We start from the raw sequence: 19974 nt of genomic DNA on the forward strand, positions 1-19974 counted from the left end.
AGAAGAAAGGCGGCGCCTGCTCGAAGAGCTTCAGGATGGCAGGAGCGGGGGTGGCAGCTCTGGAGCTGACTGTCCCCAGCTCCGTGGGGCAAGCTGGACCACCAGAGAGGGCCACCGAGGGAGGTGACACCCCAAGCCACCAGGCAAAGCAGCAATGGGCCGTGGAAACAGAAGTGTTTATTAGGACCAGGGGCACGAGGGAGGGGGCTGTGCTGCAGGAGGTGCCTCAGGAGACCCTCATCTGCTGTCCAGGTCTGGTGGGAATGAGACCCCTTCCCCCTCAAACTGTGCTGTCCCCGAGCATCACCAGGGCAAGGTCCTGCCTTCACCAGGGGGTCTGTGCCCTCAGAACCACTCTCGTGGCTGGGCCCCCCAGTGGACCCCCACACTTCTCCAGAGACACGAGCGCAGTTTCTACAAAAATAGCCTTTCCTCCCCAAAAAAACCAAGAGACCGTAGAGAGCAGGCAGGGCTCCCACAGTACAGTGTTATTGCTCAGTGTGACAGCCGGTCAGACACAGGAACTTAAGGCAACAGGAATAAGTGCACCAGGTGGCCTCCGAGCGGGCCCCCCACGGCTCATTGTGCCAGGCAGGCCTCGGTGACGCCCTGCGCGGCCAGCTCTGCCAGCACATTGTCCAGGTAGTTGGGGTCGGGGTAGCCGTGGCCGCTCAGGTTGGTGTCCATCTCCGTCTTGTGGTGGATCTCGTTCCACACCACCGTGTTGCTCTCGCCGGTGGTGCTGGAGGTGCCCACAGTGAAAATCAGGCGTCGCTTCCAGGCCACCCTCAGGAGCTCCAGGACCTGGAGGCAGGAGGACAAAAACCAAAGCCGGTCTTCAGCAGCTACGGGACTTAAGCCACGAAAGCAGCTTGCCAGAAGCTTCACAGCCTAAATCTGCTGGAGCAGGAGGAAGCCAAGGATCCCAGCATCAGAAGGGAGCTCCCTCACATCCTAAGTTCCCCATGGGAAGGACCATTCCCTGGTTTTCCAGCACTTGGGACTCACTGGCACAAGTTGAGACAAACGCGCGCTCCCCGCCAGGAAACGGGGCTGGAGGAGCCAGCAGCCAAGGCTTTCCAAGCTGAGCGCTCTCAGTGCAAACCCCTGTAACTGCATAGCCCAAGACGGGCCAGAAGCATCACCCCAAAGACCAGCTGGGACTTGGTTCGGTGATGGGATGAAGGAGGACAAGTCTTCACAGTCAAAGCTGTGAAGAACCCCTCGTGGGCAGAGGGGTTACAGATACACAGAGGGAACAAAGAGCATGGCCAGTCCCCAAGAGCAGCCGGTTAACAACACAGTGACAGCTCCCAGAGCAACCCCGCTGAGCCGATCCCCCAACACAGGGCCAGGAGACAACCCGAGAGGGTGACATTCTCCGGGTGCGACACCTCACCTTCCTGCCCTTCTCGTTGTCTGGCAGGTAGCAGTAGCGAGGAAAGCCTCTCGCTGTGTACGGCATGCCAGGGTTGGGGTGCTCGGGGCCCTGCAGGAGACAAAGACACATTTGGCATAGACACATCCATGTTCATACGAGCTGGACAATCCCTCAGCAGCAGGATTAGGGATCAGCAGCAGGATTTGACATAGGCTCGGCTCTATCCAGCTCTTCCATGTGAAAGGAGCACGGTACCGCTGATGTAGGAGATACCTGGCTTGTTCTCATGAGACATGTGTGAGAGGTAAGGCGGTTGGTGGTAACTGGTCCCCCTTTCCTGGCTTGTAAGAGTAGGGTGACCCCCCTTTGGTGGTTGACACCCTCTTTAAAAGAGATCTACCGTGGCATTTTAACACATGACTGGATGGTCCTTAAGGTCCCTTCCAACCCAACCCATTCTGTGATTTTATGTGAGTATTACAGGTCCTCCAAGAGTCTCATGCTGGGATATAAAGACAGCTCTTCAGATAAACTCCAGTGGGAGCACTCAAACCACAGCTTTTTCCATGCTGTCTGGCATCCTAAGAAGACCACCCGGCTCCAACCTCTGCACTCACTGCAGCCACCGAAACCAGACACCGGGATCTCTCCCACCCCGTGAGCATGGGCTGAGGCTCCTCTTTGCTTTGCAGACACCAGGTTTTACTCTCCTTTTTCGGGAGGCTCCCAGCGCTCACCTGGATGCCTCTGCTGATGTGGTACACGATCTGGATCGTCCCGCAGTCCTTGTGGCCAGGGAGGGACTGGGGGAAGGTGGAGACCTCCATCCTCCCTTTGGGCTGGGTACCGGTCTTCTCGCCGTAGATGGTTTTACAGGAGGGGCACTGCAAGCTCCCATCCTGCGAGGGGAGAGAAGCAGGGATCAGAGCTCCCCAGCCCGGACGCCAGCGCAGGGGACGCGGTGGGGCCGGGCCGGTGCTGTACCTTGTTGCCGCTGGAGTACATGGCCAGCATGCAGAGCATGTGGAAGGAGTGCTTGCAGCTCAGCAGGCGGCCGACGGCCTCTGGCTTGATCGCGCTGCGCTCGCACTCGTCGCCGTAGCCCGAGGGGGACGACAGCTTCTCCATGCAGATCATGCAGTCCTGGAGCACGAGACAAAGGGGAAAACTACTGTTCAGTGTGAGCACAGGCGATGGCAACGACCGACCCACCAAGGAGATGCTTCAGGAACACCTGCCTGCAACTTCAGTCCTTCCCTTTGAGGTTCAAGGGCACAGAGACAGGTTTCCTTACCTGGCTGGCATCATCCCACTCCACCTCATGGACAGCACAGAGAGAGCTGCCACCAGAGGGGATGAGTAGGAACTGAGTATTGCCACGTCCTGCTCCTCTATGGGGCAGCTCCAGCACAGGGTTTTGACCTCTACGAGCATCGAGAGGACCCCGAAGCCAAACTCCCTCCTCCATGGCAGGCCCTGCAGCCAGCTCCAAGAGAGGTGGGGAGGCACGGCCAGACTCAGCCATTCAACCCACACTGTGCTACCTCTGTCACTGTCCCCTCACCTCGTCCGCAGGAGAGCCCTTCAGCTCCTCCAGGTACTTCTTCACCACTGCGTCTGGCTCGGTCGGCGTTGCTGCATGAGAGATGGGAAGGGAAAAATGAGATGTGCTGTGAGATGCGACGGGCATGTGCAGGGTGAGCTGGAGAGGAGGGAGACAGGCAAGTCACTGGCCAGGACGTCAAGGAGGAAGGTGAGGGTTAGAAGGGGAGAAGAGGCTGCTCCAACCAATCCCTACAGCCCCGCAAAGGCTTTGCTATGCTCTGGTTCTCCCCACGCACCCCGAGCGACGCCAGCCAGGTCCCGGATGGACGGACGCTGTGAACACCAGAGGTCAGCTATGGTCATGCTCAACCAAGGACGCTGTGGCCTCAGGAGGACAGAGAATGCCATCGTCTGCACTGTCAGAGGAGAAAAGGCACTGCCACATCACCCAGCTGGCACCCAACAAGGAGACCCAGCAATGCACTACGCTTCAGGCCCTGTTTCGAGTATGGCAGAACAAGCCTTGCATCTTTAATATGAATCACAGAATCCCAGAATGTGAGGAGTTGGAAGGGACCTCAAAGCTCCCCCAGACCAACCCCTGCCAGAGCAGGATCACCAGAGCAGTCACACAGGAACACGGCCAGGGCTTTGGGTGTCTCCACACAAGGAGACTCCACAACCTCTCTGGGCAGCCTGGGCCATGCTCCATAACCCTCACACTGACAAAGTTTGTCCTCATCTTCAGCTTGAACCTCCTGTGCTCCAGCTTGGGACCATTGCCCCTTGTCCTGGCATTGGCCATCCCAGAGCAGAGCCTGGCTCCTTCCTCCTGACACTGCCCTTTCCCAATGGATCCCCAGGAATGAGGTCTCCCCTCAGTCTCCTCTGCTCCAAGCTCAAGAGCCCCAGCTCCCTCAGCCGCTCCTCAGCAGGAGATGCTCCACTCCCTCCAGCATCTTTGTGGCCCTGCTGGACTCTTTCAAGCAGTTCCTGCCAGCACTGGACACAAGATTGAGATGTGGTCTGACCAGGGCAGAGTAGAAGGGAAACAGTGGCCTTTCAAGCTGCCATGTACTTATATATCCAGCAAGACACAGTATAAGTCACAGGGTACATTAAACAAATCAGCTTTCTAACAGGTACCCTATTTGCAGCACATGATACTGATATCTTTGTGTTTTCCTAAATGTAGTCCCTTGCTGCACTGATGCTCCAATGCATTTACATCCACCAAGGCTGCCTGGAGAGAAAAAGAGCCAAGGAGCCCAGAGGCTTTAGAAAAACCTGTCCCCAGCTGCAAGTGTTTGACTTTCCAGCCCCGAGGAAGCCTCTCGATGCTGAGAACATGGTTTCAGCAGTGGTAGCGAAGCCCACACAGCTCTTCCTCGCCTCCAAAGAGGCTCTTCCTCGGGCAGAGCACATCCCAGCAGCAGGGGGCAGGGGCTGGAAGGGGATACCCAGCACCACCACAGCACCAGCCACAGATGCTTCAGCACACGAAGCCCTTCCTTACCCGACCATTAGCTCCATAAAAGCACTTGCCTCCAAATGTTTGTTCCAGCCATCCCTCGGGACCACCAAAGCCTGGAGTTTTCTGGGTTCAATGGCAGATTTAAGTGCAATAAGAAGAATCGACCAGTGCTGTTTATCACCAGCTGCCCCAACTCTCTGCTATTGATTTCTCTGGGATGTGAAGGAATGTTCGCTGTGCTCTCATTTACAAAGGGAGGAATAATGATTTTTTTTAATGCTTCCCCTTCCTCCCTATAGATAATAAGTTGCTTGCTGAAGCAAGGGCTTTCCATGGGCAACATTTAACAGATGTGTTTTGAATCCTCGCTTGGCAACCAAGCGCTGCGGCAGTCGCGTGCCTCCTGCTGCATCCCAAACCAGCCATACGGTTAGCAGCAGGCTTTTCTGGATACCTGCTGAAGGCCAGACACAGGTTGTTCCTAGTTATGGTCATGGACTGGCACCCAAATCCAACCACCACTGCCCTCTGCCCCCTGGGCCTCAATAGCTTGGACCCACTGGCTCCAATCCCAAGAGGGATGTTCAGAGATCAGGAAGGCAAGAGATTTGGTGCTAAAACCAGGTTTCTCCCCGTAACAACACAGAGCACCCATCACTGCAGCCCATCTCCGTCAGCAGATTGTCCTGCATGGGAACAGCAAGGCCCCCCAGCTGAGGGGCTCTCCTGACTGAGGGGCTCCCCATCCCACCCATCCCATAGGCACCGGCATGGTCTGCAGACAGACAGACAGACAGACAGACGCATGGGGAGCAACGAGGGCCAGCCAGGATTACCGCGGTGCAGTGCCGGATCGCAGGAAGGCGGCACCGATCCATCGGGACATGGCCAGGCCCTGTGCCAGCACCCGCAGCGCCCGCCCGGAGACTACGGCTTCCCCGAAACCCGCAGAGACATCATTGCCAGAACAGCAACAACGTTAACGAGTCCTGGCTAATTAGTGCCTTTGTTTAATACAACCCAGCTATTCGCCAAGCTGGCTGCAATCCCATCAACGCCGCCTCGACCCGTGCGGGGCCGGGGTTTGTAGCAGGAGGGAGCAGGAAGGGTCTTAGGGGACACAAACTGCACCCCCTCAGCACTGATTTTGGCACCATCGGGTTGTGGTCAGCTCCCAAGGGCCTGCTCCAGGAGGCACAGCTCCTGCTAGAGCTCCCCGTGATGGAAAAGCCTGGAGAGGGGTGGGAAGGGAAACTGATGCAGAAATTCAGGGTGCAGACGGGCCCATCTCTGCCTGCTGGCAACTTCAGGGCCCGTAAAGGGAAAACAAACGGCCTGGCCAAAGTCAGGATCACCACATCCACGGCAGAACAGCGTCCCTGAGCCCAGAGCAGTGCTGTACAGAGACAGCCTGATCCTAGCAGGGGCTGAGCACCCTCTTCATCCACTCCGCAGCACCAGCCTCCCTGCTCCAGCAAAGGGGACCCTGCTTCCTACAGTGAGAGCGGGGTTTTTAGCAAAGGCATCCCCTTCTCACGGGTCAGCATTGGAAGGGCAGAGCTGGCAACGCCTCTGCTCTGCAGCACACCCCAAGCAGGACCAGATCCAGCAGTGCCAGGCGGGAGCTGCTTGGTGCCCCTTCCCCAGACACCGTCCCCCCATCCCTGCTCCCCAGCCGAGGTGTCCTGGTCCCAGCAGGTGACATTGGTGAGCTGGCAGCCTGGCAGGTCCCCAAACCTGGCTCTCCAGCTGCCCAGGGGACACGTGTGTGCTCCGGGTGCCGCAGCAGATGCTGATGGACCGGCTCCTCGACTCGCAGATGGGGGGTGCGACACCCGGCACGGCTGCTCTGGCCCCCCAGCCCACGTCCCGTCCTGCCCACCCACCCCATTGCTGCTCTCCCTGCTCAGAAGCTGCACGACATCACCTCACTGACACCACCTCATTGACACCACACTCCTGTGGCCACATCTTGCCCTAAACATGGCCACTTCCACGGCACCGACCGTGGGTGACCAACACCAAGGGCAGGCCTGGCCCGCAGTTTTTCAGGCTCCTGCAGCAAGAGGAGCCGTGCAGTGCCTCTTTGGGAGGGCCTGGCTGCTGCGCAGCTCCATTTCGGGGCAGTTTCCAGGGGGTCCCCCCAGCCCTCATCCTTGGCTCTGCAGCGAGGTCCTCACCCAGCTCCTCTGCTGCCCACCCCTGCTCAGCTCCTCTTCACCTCCCGTTTTCCTGCGCTCCTCCCATTCTTCGCTGCTTCTCTTCTCCCACCACCCCCTGCTTTCTCCTCCCCCTCTATCACACATCCTACTCCACATTTGCTCTCTCTCTCTCCTCACCCTTTGCATCTCCTCCTCCCAGCTCCCTCCATAATTTATTTCTGCAAGATACCTCTCTCTGCATTTAGTTTTCATTTTCCTTCTGCCATCCTTCCTGCCTCTTTTGGAGGTGTTTGGACCCCATTCCCCCATCAGCCCTCCTCGCTGCATACACGGACTCCAAGGAGAGAGATGCTGGCACCAACAAACTCCCCAGATGCCTCTTCCCCTCCACCTCAGGGCTCTTTCCTTGTTATTAACCACAAATACCTCTGTGGTAAACACCCCCACCTCCAGTTCTGGCTCATTTTGGGGGTGGTTGGCCACCCCAGGACACCTATGCCAGCCACACCAGGCCAGATTCACAACTGCACCCACACAGTCCCAGGGCTGCACACACGGATGGGACCCAGGCTCTGAACTGGGAGCCCCCCCAACTCCACAAGGGCAAAAGCATGGGATGCCAGCAAGATGCAAAGAGAAGTGAAGACCCTGCCCTGGCGATGTCTCAGCTCACAGGAGAGCTGGGGTGACCACCAGAGAGCTCTGCTCCACTCCCTTCCACTCCAAACAGAGCTGGAGAGAGCAAATCCTCTGCAATGCGGCCTCCAGAGCCCTGTGTGACTCAGGGGCCTGCTGGTCTGGAAGATCCTTCTCACGCCGTGACTCAGCTGTGACACGCATGGCTCACAAGCAAACCTTTAGAGAGCACGTACGGATTAAACGCTCCTGGCTGCTCCCTTGGGTCCCAGACTGGTCCCACCAAGGGGTCAGAGAAGGTCCTGGTATGTGGATGCCTGGGGCTTCCCAAAAGCGGTGCAGCAGGACCACGGAGGAGGCCGCAGGAGCCCAACACACACATCACGACTGATGGGATGGAGCAGAGCTACCACAGGACAGGGTCTGCTCTACCACCTCGTTGTACAGCCTGTCCAGAGGAGACGGGTGCTGCTTCTCCCCTTGGTGGGACGAACACCATCAGTCAAGCCAGAAGAGCCAAGAGGGTGAGGGGAGAGACGAGAGGAAAGCAGGGAGGCAGAACAAGTGCAGAGAGATAAAGAGAAGGAGACGGAAGCAAATATCAGAGTTTGAGCAGGAACTACCTTTCTTGGACACTTTCCTCCCCTCCTTAACTGAGCTGTGTTTTTTAGTGGCCTTATGGGTGCTGGCAGCTTGCGGCACACAGGTGAGGTGCACGGGGAGTCCAGCGGCTGACATCAGAATAGCCGTCATGCCTACAGCGGGTACGACACCAACATGCGGGAAGGAAACAACGGGGAAACACATTCATTAAAAAAAAACACTTCAACCTTTCAAAGGAAATAAAACAAAACGAAACAAAACAAAACCCAAGCCCTTGATTCAGAGGACAGCAAACGTCTGAGAGGCAGCGGGGTCGGAGTCAGCACCGGGACGGGATCCAGAGGCTTTCGGAGGAGCCCTGAATTAAAGCAGGGGAATACGGGCACAGGTCTCAGCGGTGACCCCCGAGCTGTGCGTGCACAGGACCCTCCTCTGTCGTGGCGTTTGGGTTCTTCAGGCACTTTCCATCTGCTGTGCTGCAAAGTCCTGCTACCAGAGCCCTGACCCTGGGGCCTGGAGAGTGAGGGGCATCACCCCTAGCCCCTGCTCAGCCATTCCTCCCTAAAGCCACATACTTCATACACGTCACCCCAAACTGATCCCCACAGCGCAGCTTAAATGTCACTAAATCCCACGGCACTGCCAGCCCCACTCAACCCCTGCCCCACTGTGGCAGCCTCCCCACTCACCCCACGCCGCCTTCCCCTGGCACCCCACTTCTCCCCAGCACCCCCAGCTGCGATGCCATTCCCACCCTCCTGCGATCACGGGGTGCAGCTCGTTACAGCTAATGAGGCATTAAAAAGGACAGCCGTTCCCTGGAGGTGAAGTTGGCGTGTGGGGAGCTGCAGGACCCGTCACGCTGATCTAATGCGATGCTTGCTGTGAAACACAGGCCGCTTGCAAGTCGTAACGTCTCCGAGGCAGCAGATCGCTGCTCAACTCGCGCTCAAGAAAACACCTGCCCTCCTGTTTCCAAAAATCACCTCCAAAAACCCTCACGGGTGCAGACCAACAGCAGACACCTAAAAGCCAGCGTTTCCCCAGAAGTTACCTCTGGCAGCAGCCCATGCAAAACCGCATCCTAACGTTACGGAGCCTCTTGCCAGCATCCTGCACAGCCGTTCACGGCTAACGCTGAGATTTGTAGGGTTTTTGGGTTTTCAGGCCTCTATTTGGTCGGCTTGGGAAAGGAAGAGAAGAGCGCATTCGTTCAGGACAAAAGTGAGGCGCCTTGCCCACGCACGACTGAAAATCGAGTTATGACAGGAAGCAGCAGCCAGCTTGGTGTGCAAGTGAAGACTGTTTTCTGCCTTAAATATGGCACCCGGTCACAAACCCATGCAGAAATCCCCTGCGCAAAGCCTGCGTCAGTGTCCCACAAGCAGAACTACCCCTACACTGTGCTGACCACGTTTCGTGCCTCCTTTGTGTAAGGCCCAAGCACGATAAATACTCCAGAACCTGTCCAAGGCCTTTCTCGATACACTAAAGTTGGATGCTTTTACTAAAACTTTCTCATCTAAGGACCAAGGATGGACAGGAAGGGTTTCATGAGACAGGGAGGGGGCAGACATGGAAAAAGTCAATCCCCAGGGTCACCCAAGAGCCTTTGGCGGAGACCAGGCCGCAGCAGGATCCACAAGTTTCACAACCAAATGAAGTTAATCTAAGGCTTGAACCAAAGGCCGCAATACGACTGAGTGCTCTAAGCCCGCAGTCCTTCACTACGCCCAGGGAGCCTTCAGCAGCAGCTTAACTGACCCTATAACACGGGCAGCAGGCAGGCACCTTCCCCTTGCAGCAGGTTAAGGACAGGCAGAGGTGTCCCCGAAAGAGCAGAACCAACTCACGCTGATGAGGGAGCTTGGAGGAACAACATTCCCAAAAACAGGCAGGGTGCTGGACCTCCCCATGGCTGGGGGAGATCTCGGACAGCCCGAGTGCACCGAGGATGCAAAACCCATCAGAAACGGTGCAGTAAAGGTGTCCCCAGAAAAACCTGCTTCGAGCAATGCGATGGCACCGATTGCAGACTGGCATTTGAAAAGCACGTCCAAAGACTAACGGGGATTATCACCACCTACGCAGAGCTGACTGATAGGCAAATGCGAAACTGATGCTTTCTTCTTAAGAGATCAATACCATCTTGCTAACATTAAAACAGAGCCCATTAGAAAAGAAACGGAACACGACATAAGCAGAGGATGGACAACCAATTTCAACCTTGTAATGTTGGAGGACAACGCGTTGCCTTGGAAAAAATCAAAGCAAGTGAAGGGCATGAGCCCCAGAACCGCAGCTGAGTTCAGGTACCCTCTAACACAGCCCCTCTCATACCTGGGGTAACACCTCCAAAACTGCCTGCCAGCGTCAGGAGTCATTGCAGAGAAAATAAGTGTTGATCCAGGAACCTTCTCTTTCATTGTACGAGTCACAAACGCATCTGCAGCTGCACTCACACACACAGCACAGGCAAACGTGGGACCAGGAGAATTGCTTCCCATGGACAGTCTTAAACTGGCCAAGAAGAGGCAATTTTTCCACTGCTACCTTCTGCTGCTTTCAGAGAGACAGACAATGAACCACCTGCAGATTCAAACCACGAGAGCATTAAAGAGGGGCTGTTCTGGTGATCCACTGCTCCTCTGGCTGATCTCGAACCCTGCAGAAATGCCTCCTTACAGCTCTAATACAACACTGGAAACCATCGAACAGCAGCATCTACCACCACCACTGTCCTGGAAACCGCAGCATCTACCAATCCTCCCACTGGTTTGGTGGCAGGAGCCCTCAGGAAGGGATCTCCTCATCCCAGCCTCACGTGGTGCTGTGTGTTCATACCAAGCACCAGGACAACACACACAGAGCGCATCTGGACGTCGATGCTGCAGTGCTGACCTGAGGACACGATGATTTCTATTCAAGCTCACTGTAGGCATCTGCAGACTTATGTCAGGAGCAAACCCGGATAAATTCTCACCTGAAGACGCAAGGGCCAAGCTTGCCCAGACCAAGACAGCTTTGGATGCCCAAGGGTTCCTGCTGCTCCCTGGCTACCCCAGGAGCCTGAAAAATACTGTGTGAACACTTCCCCTTGCCCACTGGGTTTTGTCCCTGCAAGGACAGCAGGAAGGAAGGGACAGAAAGCCTTGTGAAGCATCCTTGGGCATCCGATTTGATGCTATGAACGTGTGCAATAAGCACACTCGGAAAACTGCCTCTTTTCTCCTGCCCGCAGCATTTATTTGGCCAGAATTATGACATTACCTTGGGGTAAAACTGACTTCACTGAGCGATGACAACATCCGCCAGCTTTTCTCGGTCTGCCATGGAAATAAGGCGCTTTCGTAATATCCTGTGCAGAAGCCGAGCATGGAAAACACACCCGCCCAGAACGGAACGGGTGTTGGCCACAGACCCAGCCCAGCGCTCCCCAGTCACCAGCACTGGTCCTGACCCACTTGCACAGATCCCAAACTGGTTCCAGTCCCGGTCCAAGCGTTTGTTTCCAGTCCTGGGCAGTGCTTGCCTTGAAATAACGCGAGATCCCAGGGAAGCACTGCTGATTTGTACAGTTATATCCACCAAAATGATCATCTTTGGTATGTTCGCAAACGCCTCAGCTCTAGGAATCCTGTGAACAAGGAACACTTGGTTTCATTTAACAAAAAGCTAATTCCCAGCCTGCATCTTAAAATCAAGTGTTCAAAGGGTCTTCATGCGACTGCCCCGCTCAGCCCAGCCCCAAGGCACACGGATAAACTGCATTATCCCAGGAGGTGTCAGTCCAGCTGAGCCTCAAACACCAACACCGGGGGCCAACAGTTTGCACTAACCAAATACCGAGGTGGAAAGAAAATGCTACAAAGCCAAGTTTCCACACGCACCTTGATGTATTTCAACAACAGACAGCAATGAAGAAAACAATTCTTGTCTGTAGAAAACACGATTTTAAAGTCAGCTTCACGATTTCCGGGATCCCAAGAGGTACTTTTGGAAAGCGTGGGACAGACAGTGTCACAAATCCCTCACTCAATTCCCCAGGCGCTCATCGCACCGACAAAACCCAGCTTCTGAGACCTGCAAGATCCCCCCAACTTCTGTTCATCCACCAGATGCATCCAGGAGCTGCCCCTGCAGCATTTCAAGACCACCCACAAAACGCAGGGGTTTTCTTTCTCCTGCTCCAAAGCAGAGCCAAAGCTGCTGGGATGCACCTCAGGATGGAGACCAAGGGCTGTGAGACCCCTGGACACGCTTCCCAAAATAAAACCTTCCTCAGTCCACCTCTGAGACTGCCCTCAGCCCCACGTCACCACGGAGCCCTCGGGTCCCAGCATTTCCACCACTGGTGCTGAAGGAAGCAGCAGGGACCAGAGGAACAAGAAGGGCCTGGGCTGTGTGAATAACCCCTGAAATAACTCCAACGCCATCTGCAGGAGTTTGAACACAGAATCACACAGAATCACAGAATGGCTCGGTTGGAAAAGCCCTCTGAGATCATCCCGTCCAACCGTTCCTGTCTACCCCCTAAACCATATCCTTAAGTACCTCATCTACCCGCTCCTTAAACACATCCAGGGATGGTGACTCCACCACCTCCCTGGGCAGCCTGTGCCAGCTTCTGACGACCCTCTCAGTAAAGAACTTCCTCCTCATCTCTAACCTGAACCTCCCTTGGCACAGCTTGGTGCCGTTTCCCCTTGTTCTATCCCCATCACCTGGGAGAAGAGCCCAGCACCCACCTCTCTCCAAGCTCCCTTGAGGCAGTTGTAGGTGGTGATGAGGTCTCCCCTCAGCCTTCTCTTCTCCAGGCTAAACAAGCCCAGTTCCCTCAGCCGCTCCTCATCAGGCTTGTTCTCCAGAGCCCTCCCCATCCTTGTGGCTCTTCTCTGAACACGCTCCAGAATCTCCACATCCTTCTTCTAGTGAGGGGCCCACAACTGAACACAGCACTCGAGGTGCGGCCTCACCAGTGCCGAGTACAGGGGGATAACAAAACACCGCTTCCCTGAAGAGGTCCTAGGAACAGCAGGAAAGAAGGCATCCCCAAAGACCCAGCCAATGCACCTTTCCATAAAATTCGGCCTTTTTACCGCAACTCCGCCACTCGCTTTATCCTAGAAGTGTTCCCAGAGATTTATTTTCCTATCGCTTGCCAATTAACTTGTCCAGGTCGTTCCTCTGCTGCTGTGTGATTTTAAACCCCCAGTCTCCAACAACGTAGACGTCAATCACAAACTTAACCTTTTCATTTGATGTTATCAAACAGAGGTAAATCGCTTATTCTGCCGAGCTCTCCTGCAGCCTCTTTGTACTGAAGCGCTGCACTACAAGGCATAAATGGACCGTGCATATTCACCTTTTCCAAATTTAGAGAGGATGACCTGCAGGTGTAGAATGAGATCATCGTCAGAAACATTAACACGGCCTGGATTCACCAGGGCTGCTCCTGTATTTACCTTTATGTGATTAAGTGCCTAATTACACTGCTGGTGCTAATGGCCAGGGGATGAAGCTTTCAGAGCCAGGGGGGTTGTTCTGCTCAGTTCACCCACCCAGACAACGTCTGAGCTTGACTTCACACCCCATTTCCACAACGACCCATTTGCTAACGGGGAGCAGATGGGCTGCAGGCTGCCAGAGGACACTCGGGATTGGCCTTTACACATTTGGCTACAGAGACATGCAAGGCACAGTTTTCGCGATGGTACCAACATCAGATGACCAGAAACACGAATCCTAGGGATTAATGTGAGGCAGGGTAAGGGCTGACACTTGGGAGGAGACCAAACAGCATCACCTTTCCTAGAATAAAGTGGAAACCATCTTCTCTAAGAGCACAAACTTTGTCTCCACGTGCTCAGGAGCAAAGTTTGGTGTCTATGGAGTTAATAACCTCACCAGACCACGCATGGACAAGAGCCAGAGAAAGAAGAGGGTCAACAGATATTCTGCAGTGCCTGAAATAGATACAGAAAGCCCCAAAAACCACCACACCCCAGGTTTTTTCCACTCCTCCACCCCAGGTTACCACATCATGACACAGTTTTGAGACGCCTGCCCTCAGCAGAGCACCCATCTCCCCAGGCACCTCCACACCAGGGTCCCCTGGTTTGGCACAGGTTGGGTCAGAGCAGACACCGACAGCTTTTGGCAGTGCAAGCAGGAAGAGCTGGCGTGTTCACAGCAACGCCATTTCATGTTTTTAGCAGGCAAATCTTAGAGCTGGCGCTGTCTTCCCTCCCAGACGCACTCCTCGGGTGTATTTAGTGCTGTATTCGCAGGTTTGGGTGACAACAAGCAAACCTGCACTCTGCTGCCACAGGAGACAGCGTCCGATTTAACTCCTGTCCCCAGGACAAGGCATCACAATCATTTTTTTAAGCTAACAACCACCTGAGTTTTTGCAATAACATCACACATCATCACACACCATCTCACATTGCTCTTCCCCCTTGGCTTTAAAAACAGCAGCAAGTCACAGCACCGAGAGCGATCCGTGTGCTCCCCCTGCTACTTACCATGCACGCCTTTGGGAAGAGGTGAACACCCAGCCTCCAAATAAACCCTCCCATTTTGAGAGCCTCAGGACCAGCGCTGATGGGAAAAACACTTACTAAGGCTTAACCATCCCCTTCTCCCTCAAATTTGCCCTCTTCACCTTTCTCAAAAATCTTTGGACCTAAACCCCTAAACACCAGCAACACCTCAGACTCTTCCTAAGAGCTAACAAAGGAAAATAAGTGAAAATAAGCACCCCAAAGGTAAACTGCCTGCTCACGTAACCCTGGGGACGGAGCGGGACCCTTACCTGCCAGGGCCTGGTTCACCTTGCTGTGCCTGGACATCTTCACCGGCAGGGCTGGGGCACTGCAGAGAGAACAGAAACAGGGACAAATTCAACAGCATAAACCAGCCACCAAGCACAAAACCACCTCAGCACTGCCAAGGCCCTGGAAACATTCATTAACAGGGATTAATTGCTCAGATGAGCCCCACCTGGGATCCACAGACCCTTTGCCCATTGGTCCAGCAGCTCCACTTGAGCAGAACCAAGCCCTGACTCTCCCTGTACATCCAAGGGGGTACCATGAGATGTGGGAACAAGGGAAGGGAGGCTGAGGGAGACCTGGAAGAATTTGGCGTGCACCTTCCTTTGGAAATTGGGGGGATTTGGACACCAAACAGCCCCTTCAACCTCTTGTTTTGGCAGCGTGTGCCTAGGGTGGATGCTGCATTTACTACCTGGCTACTGCGGTTTGTGTGGCTGCTCTATGGCCCTAGGCCTCCTCCCCACTTGAGGCAAAGGAAAGGGATTTGTGGGTTGAAATAGAAATATATTTAATAACAATAATAATAATAATAAACCTAATATCAGTAACAGGTATAGTGTAAAGCACAGAGTTATACTTGGCCAATATTGTGGGGGCAGGACAGTAACTGAGTCCCTCTGGAGACGTCAGCAATGAGAAGAAGGGGCTGGCCCCAGCAAACACCCCAATTTATAGCGGATGTGATGGTTATGGTGTGGGATGGCATTAATTGGTCAGCTTGGGGCCAACTCCCCTGGCTTTCTGCTTCCCCCAGCATCTGCACCGGGTTATCTTGAGGCTGCTGAAGGCCTTGAGCATCACACACCAGCATTAGGTGAAAGTATAACAGAGATTTATCGCTGCGTTCCAGTGAAACAGAGGTGCTGCAGTCCTTCCAAAAATCACAGCTTTCCTCAACAGAAAACCGGCTCAAATTGTGTCCCAGTAAAGCGGGACAACGCTGCATTCAGACCCCCCAGAACACCCCAAATCACACCAAACTTGACGGCTGCTGAGGAAGTCGCAGAGCACACTCAGGGGATTCAGGGCACAAATGCTATCCTAATTCTCTCCAGTGGGGATGCAAAGGCTGCCACTGCCTGAAACACCATTGCAGACAGTGGTGCCTCCCTTCAGCTCTCATTTTAATCTCAGTCCGCATTCCCATGACGATGACCAGAGCTGGAAAGATTTGTGACCGCCCTCGCCTCCTCTCCTACCTGTGCAGGTTGAAATGGGTTCCCCCAGGCAGGACCCGGGGCTCGGTGCAGTGCTCACAGCCTGGCCATGCAAGACCGGCTCTTCCAGACCCTTATAAAGCCCTCCAGACCACGGAGGTTTCCCTTTCGCCTCTTTCAGACTGGGTTTTCCTCTCTGCTGCCCCCAGTTTTGCAGTGTCTTCAAGTGATGCAATGGATGTTCTCACTACAGCCCAATTCAAACCCCAAGATACAGTGGAAATCCTCCCTCAAAGGGCTTTGAATCAGACGCCGTGACTCCTCTTCAGGACTTCTCTTCTTTCCTGGTTCATCCTCTCCATCACACCCTTTCTCAGGTATTTCCCCCCTCTATCTCATGCCTTTGCTCCATCTCTGCCCCCGCCATGCTCCTCTTGATGGCCAGCAGCAGGGCTGCTCCCTCTTTATTCGAGGGCCAGAAAATGACAAGGAACTGGAGACCCGCTCCCAAAATCCAGTGAGGTAATGGACCACCCCTGCTTCCTTTCCGCCATTGAGCAGAGAAGACAACGCGGTGCCTGGGCACCCCTGTGCCCCAGTCTGCGACCCCGCATGTGACTGAAACAGAGCTCGTCCTTCACCGTCACCACGAAAAGCAGCAGCCACCTCCACTGCTTTCACTTCCCTGTACAAGGTAAAAGCAGGCCACAAAGCTGAGCCTCTGCTTTGCCACGAAAGCAGCAGGGGATCCCAGGGCCATTGCACCCGCAGCAAACGCAGAGCTGCTCTGGGCAAGGCATTGCTGGCAACAACGCTGCGACGAACTCCTGCACTGCAAGGCTCAAGGCCAGGTCACCCAGGAGCCAGAGGAGCCCTCAAGGTCTGCAGAGGGACGTGGATGAGCCACTGATGCATTTCACAAGCAGTCTCGTTCTGGGAGCTGCATGCACCGCAGGTACGTCACCATCAGTCGCTCGTCGGCCGCACGCCTGGTGCAAAGGCAAAGCACATCAGCTTGGGCTGCTGGGACCCAACTGATGCGATGGTGGAGGAACCAAACACCTCTGATTTCACACGAGCGACACACGCAGACAGCAGCACCTCAGCTACCACCACTGTGGACGTGCCCACCCAGCTGTGTGAGCGCACCACGACTGCCTTTACATCCATAGAGAGCCCGGATGGGGCTGATGAAACCGAGCCCCTGCCACAACCCTGCCCGGGCAGATCCGCAGCCACCGCGCGTGGGAGGAAGCGTTGCTGCGCCAAAAAAGGTGCGGAAATGCCACACGGAGCCTGCGCTGGGTCTGAAGTGGGGTTTTTGGAGGAGGAAGGGGAAGAGGTAACGAGGAAGGTTATTGCTGCAGTGGTATAACGCAGGCTCTGAGAGCCGGCTCCCAGCAGCACCAGCAAAGGTATTTGGTCCACCAGCTCAGACTCGAATGTTTGGGAGGGAGCCGAGGCCAGGCTGGGGTCAGATCCTGGGATCTTGTCCTGTCGTTGGCCCTGCCCAGGTCCTGGTGCCTTGGTGACACCCCCCAATCCTACAAAGCCTGGGTCATTCCCCATGGGAGACGTGGAGGACCTTTCCTAGGAACAGCACGGCACCACAGCATCCTTCCCCATTCCCCAAGACCCCCACTTCCCACCTTTTTAAACAAAATCCTGCCCCCTGAGCAGGCCAGGGCACTAATTAATGTATCCCAAGATGACTGCTTCCTGCAGTGACTCGCTCCTACCACACGCAGGGCATCGCTCGCTGCGTTTCGGGAGCACCCATCTCTGTAAATAGCACAGGGAGTGGGGCAGTGCTGACCCCGGGGATGGATGATTTGGGATGGGCAGGAGCTGAAAAACTGCACGGTGGTGAGCCCTGCCCCACAGATCCGGTTAACGGTGCTGATACAAGGACGTGACCCTTGCCGGGGCACGCTCCATCCGCAGATTTCCGTGCTGTGAGCGGCTGGATTCACCAACTATGTTTAACAGACAGGAGGAAACTAAGGCACCGAGCAGAAAATTACTTGCCCGCATGTATTTAACACATTAGCAGCCGAGCCAAGGGTATTAGCATCTATCTAAGCCTTGGCACTGCTCTCCGGGTTTTCCAGCAACTCTGACCCTCTTGAGAGCGTGGGGAAATCAACCCTGGGTTTTTGAGGGCCTGAGCTCCACCTTTTCTCACCCAGCATCCACCCTGCAGCAGCAGGAAATGTATTTAATCACCGGTGCCAGAAAAGCCCGGGCACGCCGGTGCTACCACCAGCCCGTACCGGGGGCTACGCAGGCCACGCAGGGGGCAAGGCTGCTCTCCAGGATGCACACACCTTGCCTGGATGCACACACCTTGCCCAGCCTCGCAGGAGACGTTTCCTTCAGCGCTGCCACGTTTTGCTGCGTTTCCTAAAGAAACTGGGTGCCCGCACCGTCTTTCAGCCTCTCACCAGTAGCTTCTGAGCCCTTCTGCCAGTTGCAGCTCGGCTCTCAGAGGCTGGAGCTGGGTCAGCCCTGCTCGCTTTGTGAAGAGAAGCAGTTTTGTCACAGCAAATAATGCACCAGGGCTGCTCCGGAGCCAGAGCTGCGGGGTGAGCACAACACAATCTTTATTAGACACCAGAGCATCCCCCACGTCCTGCAGCTCCCTTCCCTGCGGTCTCCGAGCAGGGGCCAGCACAGGCATTGCACATCTCAGTTCAGAGGAATGAACAATGCTGGATGCAGACAGAAACCCTTGGCGGGCTAATTAGTGCAGGGTAATTAGTGTGTTGTCTGGTGATGCAGGAAGAGACAAGGCAGCAACTGCAAGGGAAGGGGATCCGACCACCACGGGCAAGCCCAGCCAAGGGAGGGAGATGGGGAACCCAGGGGATAAAATAACCCAGGAATGTTCTGGGCTTAGGCATTAAATGAAACACATTGTTAGAGTTTGCTACTCAGGTTTCCCCTAATTCACAGAAATTAGAGTATTTTCTGCTGGAACATGGGTTTCACGAGCCTGAGGCTGTAACCTCAGCCAGGGGCAATTACACCCACGCTGCGGCATTTCTGACCCTAATCCAGCACCAGGGTGATGGGAAAAGCCATCTCCAGCTGTCAGACGGTGCCAAAAAAGTCTCTTCCACGTTACTGGGAGACAGAGATTGCTCCCTGCGTGCATTTGTCTGTCTGGCAGGGAGGAAGGAGAGCACCCCTGGCAAAACCAATCCCAAATCCATCATCCAGGAGCCACCAATGCACATCTTGGTGTGCCCTTCACCAGGGTGTGTTTGGGTGAGCCCCCAGCTGCTGCCTTCCTCCGGGCTCAGCACACAGCCACGGGCTGGATCTGTGACCCGTATGGGCTGGATCCATGGGACCCACACAGGCCAGATCTGGGACCCACACAGGCCAGATCTGGGACCCACACAGGCCAGAACCCTGCTCCACATGTGCTCCTGCAGAGGTGGATGGAAAACCAAGGCGACCACAGATAGGTCTGGTGGTAAACACTGGTGCAAATGAACAGCAAGGGAGTTGTAGAGATGAAGACAGCCTTCCCTGCACGGCATGTCCTGCTGCATCCCCCAAAAAGGCTGACTCGGCCAGGGACTGCTGCCAAGACACAGCCAGCTCACCCCTTCGCACCTCCAACAGCTGAGCTGCAAAACGAGTTACAGCAGCCAGACCTCGACCAGCCCCGGCATTGCTCATCCATGGCCAATGCCACCAGCGCCGCAGCAGTCGCAGTGCTCCAGGACAGCTCTGCCCTCCTCTGCTGTCCCCAGGCTGGCCATCATGGGGGGACCAGACCAAAAAGCCACCTCCAGCAGTGCTGGAGCAGCTGAGCGGGGAGCGTGGGGCATACGCCAGCGCCGGGGGGTGCTGTGTTAACCCAGCACGAGCCCGTTCAGGGTTTAACTGGTCACTGAGAGCTGCCCAGTGCCCCACAGCTGCTGGGATCCAGCCCAGGCTGCCACAACCGTGTCCTCCCCACTGCCCTGGCACCCACAGACCCTCTCTGTGCATCTCTCTCCTCCCAGCGAGCATCACCCAGGCCATGGGCTTGGTTCATGGCAAGGACCTTGTGCCACCCATCTCTGAGATGTCCCCCACCCTCCCCCTTTCAGCACCACCCGTCCCCCATCACGACATACCCAGACCCCCACAGGCTTCAGGCAGGCTTGGGGGGGGCAGCCGC

General features: G+C 55.4%; 1 protein-coding gene across 1 annotated transcript in view; it reads right to left on the reverse strand.

The window, feature by feature from the left end:
• Positions 1-444: 444 nt before the first annotated feature.
• Positions 445-19974, reverse strand: part of DTX2 (deltex 2, E3 ubiquitin ligase) — a 25936-nt gene continuing 6406 nt past the window's right edge. The window contains exons 3-9 of the mRNA XM_010191598.1: positions 14619-14677; positions 7822-7953; positions 2946-3016; positions 2366-2524; positions 2119-2280; positions 1400-1489; positions 445-804 (exon numbers count right to left, since the gene is read on the reverse strand). Of these exons, the coding sequence (XP_010189900.1) occupies positions 580-804; positions 1400-1489; positions 2119-2280; positions 2366-2524; positions 2946-3016; positions 7822-7953; positions 14619-14677 (898 nt within the window). The 3' untranslated portion in view covers positions 445-579. The remainder of the gene's footprint in view (positions 805-1399; positions 1490-2118; positions 2281-2365; positions 2525-2945; positions 3017-7821; positions 7954-14618; positions 14678-19974) is intronic.

The sequence above is a fragment of the Mesitornis unicolor genome, unplaced genomic scaffold (genome assembly GCF_000695765.1).
Source record: "Mesitornis unicolor isolate BGI_N332 unplaced genomic scaffold, ASM69576v1 scaffold40349, whole genome shotgun sequence".
NCBI lineage: Eukaryota > Metazoa > Chordata > Aves > Mesitornithiformes > Mesitornithidae > Mesitornis > Mesitornis unicolor.